Source organism: Pundamilia nyererei, unplaced genomic scaffold (genome assembly GCF_000239375.1).
Source record: "Pundamilia nyererei isolate P.nyererei 1_Seehausen unplaced genomic scaffold, PunNye1.0 scaffold00009, whole genome shotgun sequence".
NCBI lineage: Eukaryota > Metazoa > Chordata > Actinopteri > Cichliformes > Cichlidae > Pundamilia > Pundamilia nyererei.
In genome coordinates, this window is record NW_005187410.1 from 1,527,454 (window position 1) to 1,536,043 (window position 8,590).

The 8,590-nt window shown below is 40.9% G+C and overlaps 2 protein-coding genes across 6 annotated transcripts in view; one reads left to right on the forward strand and one right to left on the reverse strand.

Annotated features, from left to right (window-relative positions):
- The window catches only part of tmem198aa (transmembrane protein 198aa), a 39,404-nt gene extending 35,746 nt beyond the window's left edge, over positions 1–3,658 (reverse strand). For 2 of the 3 annotated variants that reach the window (XM_005723299.1, XM_013908322.1), the window contains exon 1: positions 3,210–3,658. The gene's annotated coding sequence lies outside the window, so the exon portion shown is untranslated. Of the gene's footprint in view, positions 1–2,684; positions 2,701–3,209 lie in introns of those variants that run through there. The other variant, XM_005723300.1, reaches the window with a different exon arrangement.
- A 1,684-nt stretch (positions 3,659–5,342) lies between these two features.
- bin1a (bridging integrator 1a) overlaps positions 5,343–8,590 on the forward strand; it is an 18,241-nt gene continuing 14,993 nt past the window's right edge. Inside the window, exons 1-7 of one of the 3 annotated variants that reach the window (XM_005723301.1) lie at positions 5,343–5,696; positions 6,477–6,557; positions 6,730–6,784; positions 6,903–6,997; positions 7,674–7,769; positions 7,946–8,056; positions 8,188–8,280. In XM_005723301.1, coding sequence (XP_005723358.1) covers positions 5,610–5,696; positions 6,477–6,557; positions 6,730–6,784; positions 6,903–6,997; positions 7,674–7,769; positions 7,946–8,056; positions 8,188–8,280 — 618 coding nt within the window. In that variant the 5' untranslated portion in view covers positions 5,343–5,609. The remainder of the gene's footprint in view (positions 5,697–6,476; positions 6,558–6,729; positions 6,785–6,902; positions 6,998–7,673; positions 7,770–7,945; positions 8,057–8,187; positions 8,281–8,590) is intronic. The other 2 variants (XM_005723302.1, XM_005723303.1) reach the window with 2 other exon arrangements.

Sequence of the window (8,590 nt, forward strand, 5' to 3'; positions counted from 1 at the left end):
CACACACACACACACACACACACACACACACACACACACACACACACACACACACAATGCCACACTGCCTGGGGGCCTTTACATGTTCTGAGTCAGATCTGGTTGGAAATAAAGGCTCTCAACCTGACAATGGCAGCATTATACAGATGGCACATTGGTCTCCATACATTTTTTTTCATTAAGTGCTCATATCATTTAAATGGTACCCACACTGTGCACTGGTGAGCTGAATGACTCAAATACACATGTGGTGATTACTCTGAAGCAGCATGTGGAAACTGCAGCGTGAAGCACAGCAGTGGCGTGCATTAATGGGATTAGGACTGACTTTAACCTTTCTCTTCCGTCTGCACTTACACTCCTTATCCTGGCTCTTTTAACTCTCCGCCTCTTTCTTTGTTTGCACCATCTCTTTCTTCCTGAAATCACTTGTTCTTATTTCACTGCAGTTTGACAGACAGCATCCTTCTTCACTCTTTCCTCGTTAACTCTCTTTAACCCTGTACGCATCCTGTTAGCTGAATGGCTGAGGCTGCCTGTTGCAGGCTAGCGCTGTCAGACTGAGGGGTCCCTGCAGACTTTTTGTGCTCAGTTTTGAATTTGAGACTTCTTGGCTCATGCTGCACTTACATAATCTGTTGTCAAAGCCGGGTACATAGAGTGCACGGTAACACTGGTAATTCATGAATTATATCTTCTGTATGAATGACAGCCCATATATGGCACTTATCCTCCCCTCAGCAAATTTTATTAGTGCATTTCTAGCTAAGATCTTCCCCAGTGTTGATTACATTTCTGGATGGGGAGGATTTCTTTGTTTGTTTACCTTTCCTGGACTGTTTTTCTTTCAAGAACGGAAATGCACTGGAGTGATAGCGTCATTCAAACTAAAAATCACAGATATTGTGCTATACAAAGAATTTTTTATGTGAATTTTCTCATTTTTACGACCTAATAAGAAAAAAGAAATGAAACAAGGAGAAATAAGTGTCCACTTCTTGATAGACGTCTCGTTTTTTCAGCCTGCCAATTTGGCCAGAGTCCTAAGTCTAAAGACTGGTGGGCTTTTTGTTATGGTTACGTAACTATCGGGAAAGCGCAATATGGGTTGATCATTCAGTGATTAAAGTGGATTCAAATGGACCTATTGAAGGTATGTGTTTGATTCCCATTGCAGATGGCACAGTTTTGAGTCCCCAGTTTCCTCTTGCCTCTTTGCCATTGCCCCATTATTTAAAATACAGACCAAAGCGGTCCTTTCATGACACTATGATTGAAATCTGATGTCAAGAGCCGACATTATTCCAAACATCAAAGAAGAGCAGATTGAAGTGTAAATAACACCCACTGACCATTGTAACTATGGCGCATAGCATTGGTGCATTTAGAGAAAGTGGATCTGACTGAAAATTGCTGTCAGATCCACATAAAAGAGGGCCATCAGAGAGTCAATGTTAACTGCATTTATTCTGCTTGAAATTGTTATTATACTGTGTAATGCTGTGTTGGAAGACCTACAGGTGCACTGGTGAAGCAGCTCTGTTACCAGACTTGTTGAATCCTGAGCTGAATGCAAATGTATGATTGGTAAAACAGAACTCCAGCAAACAGCTCGAGTGCTGAATCCTTGAGCTGTTTGTTTCTCAGAACACGCCTCAAGTTCACCTGTAGTAAGGCAAAAGTTCAGCCATGGAAATGAATCAGAGAGTCTTATTAAAAGACTTAACAGCCACCAAGGCAAGAAACTCAATGAGCTGACACCAGTACACTCTTCAATGCAACATAGCAAACAGTCACTACAGAGCAGCTTCTTAACACCCCCTCCCATAGTATCCCTTCACAGCAATTCCAGATTGTGTAGTCCTGTATTCAAACACTGCACAACCTTCAAATCCATCATTTTATCTCAAGGGACCTACAGTGGATGTGCTTTTAGCTTTTCTATTAGCATGCACATTGTAATTTTTCATGCTTGGAAAAGGCCACGATGTTCCTTAAAAGCTGTAATTTTAGAGCAGCCAAACTTCAACATAATCACACTCTATTTTACATCCCCTGCAACTCCCGCTCTAGCATTTCACTATTACAGTTCTTGCTTTCTTTTGTTTTGTATTTTTCATGTGAAAGTCTGCTTTTCTTCTTTTGTTTATCTCCTCTTGCACCACATTAACAGCTGTGCATACATTCCCCACCACACATAATTACAACTAAAATATATGGAGAATGAAGCCGATAACTACAGTCTTTATTCTTGAAGTTATTCTGTTTCAATCAGTTTAAAATAATTTCGTCTCTTAATAAACACTCGTTGGAGCTGTGACATTTGCAGAACACAACTAGCGAGTTGCACAGACAACGTGTGCATCTTTAACAAAGGAAATAAAGGCTGAGCACTTATAGGCTGGGTTGTTGCCTATAATTACTTTCCCTTTGCTCTGGCAAACTACTAATTACGAAGATGTTTCATGTGCTATTACTGTACCCCGGGGCAGAGTAAGGTTATGTAGAAATCCAGTAAGAGATCTGCCCCCTATATGTTTTGTTTATAGCTTAAATATTGTTAGATAGTGAGTTTGATTGAAAATAGATAGATAGATAGATAGATAGATAGATAGATAGATAGATAGATAGATAGATAGATAGATAGATAGATAGATAGATAGATAGATAGAATGTGAACGCACGTGACTTCCATCGACCCTTCCGATCAATTGTGCTCCTCGTGTTTACATTCTGTCCAATCCAGTTATGCACACTGCTGTTAAAAACAGAGTTCAAGCTTTCACGTTACTAATTCCCACACATCATGAAGGATTCACATGGCTGTCACTGATATGCGACCTTTGAGTAGCCTCGAAGAGCTCGTGTTTTGTGTAAGAGCACTAAATGTTCCCTTAAGCAGCGGTTTGAATACAATAGAGGGAAAACAATAGCTTGAGCTGAGGGTCCTCCCTGTGTCTAATTTTCAAAAGCAATTACACTGATTGGCACAATGCCGTGGGCTACACAATTGGCTGTTGGAACCGCTTTAACATTTGGAAACATGGAGGGTTCTTTAATTACACTATTGGTAAGGTGCTGCATGTTATTTATGTATTTATTCTTATTACTGTTATTCTTGTGGCACTCTGTGGTTCCATAAAAAAATCAATGTGGTATGATAAAATAAAATAACTGCATTTTGTACTGAACAAAGAAAACTCACTCACCTCAGAAATGCAACATATTGGCGTGTTTTCCTTTTGTCATTCTATATTCAAAAGGGGGAAGCATGTGAAAAGAAGAAGAAGAAGAAATCTGTTCTTGACGGTGTGGTCAGCTTAAAAACCAGACATCACGTCTTAATGAAGCGGATTCGGTCCAAAGCCAGCGAGAAACTCCAGATAAAACCCTGAAGCGAAGATGAAAGAATGCTCAACTCCTCTTTCCTCTCCTCCACTCTTGGCTTCAATTTCTCACTTGCTGCCTGTCTTCCCTTGTCCAGACAGATACGTGGTTCATAGCCAGAGCCTCATGTAATATTAAACACCGATAATGGATCAGCGCATTGTGAAAAATAAATGCACTCTTACGGTTTTTTTAATTCCATGTTTACATCACGCACCCAATTATCTCCCTCCTAAACGAACAGTATGCGCGCTGCTTCCTTTGTGCTCCCCGTCTTTCTCACTCTCAGCGGATTGAACCATTCCCGCAGCACGAGAGGGGGGGGAGGTGGATGGGTGCTCTATTCCTGTGATTATATGTGAACGAATGGGTTTGGTGACTCGTGGCCAAATGTTGTTATTGTCGGGGATAAAGAGCCCGGGAGATGGAGTGATGGGAGGGGGGAAAGGGAAGAGGAGGAGGAGAAAGTGAGAGAGAAGGAAAGAAGGAGACATTTACTGTAAAGCAGTTTGATGCAAAGGAGGGACAAAGGGCACATTTTCTCTCTCTCTCTCCATTTTTCTCTTTTTTTTTAAATTTCTTTTTGCCTGGTATATCATTACATGCAATATGAAATTAAACTGTATAATCGCTCCCTCTGGAACAGCTGCTTCCACACACTAAACCATTTTTCTTGTCATGTGTAAGTAGGATTTCTCCTTAAGCGGGCTCTCATGCTACATTATGCAACCAAGATATAATTACATCTAGTGTAATGGTAGAGAAAACACAAGTGCCGGCCTACTATTTCAATAGCCTTTCATGTTTGCTCTGCTGCCTGTGAGCTCCTTCAGCAAAAAAATATAGTGTCAGTTCAGAACCTCGGAGAGCTCCGAGCCGGCACCAACAACCAGTGTAAATAAAGGGTTGCACTTTCTAATGGGTGGTTTGTTTGTTTTTGGCCTTCCTTTTTGTCTTTTTTTTTAAAATAAATAAATTAGATTTTTTTTCTAAGCTATAAGTGTACAGCAGGAATATTTTTATAAAGTTTGCCAACTGGTACTATGCTCGGATTATTCAAAATATACCAAGAATAATATTTTGAGTTGCCCGTCTTCGTGAAAGTGGCTAAATTTACACAGTATCAGGCCTTTGCCTTGATTTTAGCAGCCTTTTGTCAAAATCAGACAGCTTAGCGTGAAAGACCTTGCTTCTAGTGGTCTTATGTGGATGTATGTAGCGTGCTGATGGTGCCCCCTCCCGGAGAGAAATCATCATCGTGTCGGAGACGGGAGCCACGCATCTGAACCAGATAAAACCTGATGTAGTCCACGGTTGTTTGCGTTATTGTCAGATGATATTGATTTGGGATTAACTTCGTTTAATCATCCGTGAATGTGCGTAGAGAAGATCCTTGTAGTTGCGTTTTAAACTGAAACATATAAATACTTCTGCTCTATAGTTTGGCTCCATTCCATTTGAAACCAAACACATCATTAAAATATTAACAAGAATAATTTTTAAATGAATGATTATAATAGTGAGTTACAAATGTTTACTCCTCGGGTCAGTTTACGCACAGCTGCTCCTTAGTAAAACCAGCCTCTCATGTTACCTATTACGTAACGATATATTAGCGGAGCTGGACGGACGAGTTTTGACGCCTTAATAAAACCGCGCATGCTCAAAGATAGCCCTCTTGTTTATCGCCAGTTTGCTGGACGTTATGAAAGTTTTGCTGAATGTTTAATTCTCGCAAAGCGAAGACATTGATGATCTCAAGACCTGACTTCGGGTCAGGTATTTAAAAAGTCAAATTACAGATAGAAATGAAATTAAAAACGTTTGCAAAAGAACCTTTCTGGCTGTCAATTCAAAAACACGTCATTTTTCTTCACATTCCGCGTGTCGGCGGTTATTTTATTGTCTAATGATGTTTTAAAATGTCCCCGTGTGGACGCGCAGCATCTGTGCCTTTAAGATCATCTCTCACAGCATCCTCCTCCTCCTCTCCTGTCAGGGACGCGCACACACAGCAGTGCAATATTAGAGACTACAAGCTAGCTTTCTGCACACATATTTTCCCACAGGTACATCATAACCTCACACAACTACACCTGTCCTCGTTGTTTCTCAACTGGACATTGATGCATTTGCCTCAACAGTAACCGTAGCGGTCCCTCCGATCGTTATTGCTTTTATTCCCTTCCTTCCCGCATCCAAAGACTGATCTACGCTACAAGATGGCTGAGCTGAATTTGGGGAAGGGGCTCACTGCAGGGAAAGTGGCCAGTAACGTGCAGAAAAAACTAACCAGAGCGCAAGAAAAGGTAAGCGTGTCTCCCTTACGCGTTGCTGTGTGGTAAATTTATATCTCCGGCCCTCACGCCACGAAGCAGTAATGCCGCATCCTCCACAGAGGCGCAGTGTCGCATCACGACATCATCAAATAAGCGTGGAGTTTGCTGTATTTAAGGAAGAAGCTGTTTACTTGAAATAGGCTGCTCCCCTGCTTTAAAACACTGTCACACAGCGGACACGTACTGCAGTCAGATATGGTGTAGGCCCGCTCATGATCTAGCCTGATGTGTCTGGTATTTGAAGGCTTCTATCTAAACTGGCAGATGAGTGATGTTACTCAGTAAGGGGCATCATCTCATACGTTCTGAGGCCATTATTAAACGACCATGCTGCAATATGTGGACTATAGGTGGTAGAGGAGGCCACAGACTACGCTTTTAAACACCTGCACTTTGCGCTCAATATTTGGGAGGGGGCGCTATTTGTCCAGCTAAAGGTATTATAAAGCCCGCTGTAAGGCTAAAGATAGACAGAAAGCAGATACGGGTGCCTCCCTACATGCATACTATGTCTGTGTGAATGTTACCGAAGGGGGAAATTAGACTGTGTATAGAGATTTTGTCCCATCAATATGGCAAATATATTAAAAAAAAAAGACTTGCCATGTGTGTGTATGTTTCTGTTTTACATCGTCACTTCATGTTTCTAACCAAATGCAAAGAAATACTATTGATTTTTGATGGCAAAACAGAAAGCTGCTGGGAATCAGTTGTACGATCTGATGTTTTCAATCATTATTTGTGTGACAGGTTCTGCAGAAACTTGGCAAAGCAGACGAGACCAAAGATGTCGCTTTTGAAGAGGGAGTAATCAACTTCAACAAACAATATGTAAGAGTGCAGTTCAGTGACTCATGGAGTCATAATTAAACATTTTCTAGATATCAACAATAGTATGGCCTAAAATAGGATAAACTGTAGCCTGCATTGAGTCTGAATCCACAGCATATAATACACGACTGGCGTTTTTTGATGAGGCTCATATTTAGTGTTTCATCCTCAGGCTGAAGGCAGCAAACTCCAGAGGGATTTAAGAGCATACCTCGAGGCTGTGAAAGGTGACACGCACGAACACACAAGTCAATCCAGAGACACAAACACACAGAAACACACTTTCATTGGCGTATGAATACACACTAATATAAGCTAATGTAGAGGATGTATGTTTGTCCTTAGCCATGCATGAGTCCTCTAAGAACCTTCAGGCATGTCTAGCTGACATGTATGAGCAAGACTGGTATGGCAAGAATGAAGTGGACTCCATTGTGGAGGTGAGAAACACTTTTTACTATTTCTTTAAAAGCCATATTAAGTGAGTAGGTTATATGTGTGTACAGGATGTGTGCGCTTAGACATCCTGAAAGTTGTGTGATACAGGGGTTATACTTTTCTTGCCTTCGAGTATGCGTGCCCACTTAGTGCTGAGTGTTACAAGTCTGGTCGTCATGAGGTAAACGGAAGGATGTTCGCCAATCCTGTGTTATAAATGGTTTCAACTACACGAGTCCTCCAAGCTGATTAGAAAATAATAGAATAACCGCTCTTCGGAAATATTCAGGCTGTCCATCTCTGCAAGCAATTATAGTCCCACAGCATGAAAAACTGTACTGCTGCAGACTTTATATTATGCTGAATGTCGTAGAACCACGTCTGGTGAAAAATGTTGCAGAGATCCTTAAAATGTCCTCTAATTGTATTCTTGAGGTCATTTTTGATTAGCCACAAATAGCAAGAAGTCATTGCAATTAGCTAAAAGGCCTTTGCCTTAGTGAGGACCACAAGTCAAAATGATGCAACAGAGCTCCTGAAACAAGTTACAAAGTAAAGGAGAAATATATTCACATTGCATGCTACTCCAATATAAAATGTGCTCTGCAGGAGATTTGTCTCGTATAATGTTAAACAGTCTGTCTTGTGCCTGCTTCTGTACATTCCTTCATCTTGCAGGATTGTGATGTGCTTTGGACTGATTACCACCAGAAGCTGGTTGATCATGCTCTCATCTCCATGGATACTTACCTGGGCCAGTTCCCTGATATTAAGGTAAGTTAAGAGGTCGTGACCTCAACAAAAAATCGGTGGTCTTAAATGTTAATCCAGTGGCAGTGAGCGTCTCTTTTATATATTGTGACCTTGCTGGAAAGCATGTTGTATGAATACTGAGCATTTCGATATAAATGAAGAAAGTGAATAATACATTTTTTTTTCTTTTTATTCAGACTCGTATAGCTAAAAGGGACAGGAAGCTGGTAGATTACGACAGTGCCAGGCATAACTATGCCGTGACACACAAAACCAAGAAAAAGGACGGGGGCATTAAAATTACTAAGGTAAAACAAATGCGCTGCGGTGTTTGTAATCACTCAGATGCAAAATTCAACAATTATTTTGTTTTTCAGTTCATTATTTAGGTGAATCAACATGTAAGAAACCTAAAAAAATATATATGTTTGTTTTGTAGCCCTCATCCTTGTTGGAAAGGGCCACTCCAGGATGGGCTCAGGGTATCCTGTCTGCACACAACGTTGCCCAAAGCAGTCTTTCCAGGAGCCAGGTACATATTTACCTTATTCTACAATTGTAAGGAGTTTTCTGGTAACTCAGCAGTAAAATATATGTTACCATAACAAAGAAGTCAGTATGAGCTAGTTTCAGGAAGCCTTTCTAGAGATGATCCCTGTGTTTGTCTGGCCTCTCTGTTGATAATCTAATGAGGGCAAATTGAAAATGAGAACATCAAAAAGAACAAATCATATTAAGCACAATCAGTGGTGGAAGAGATGTTGTGCATACACACACACACACACACACACACACACACACACACACACACACACACACACACACACACACACACACACACA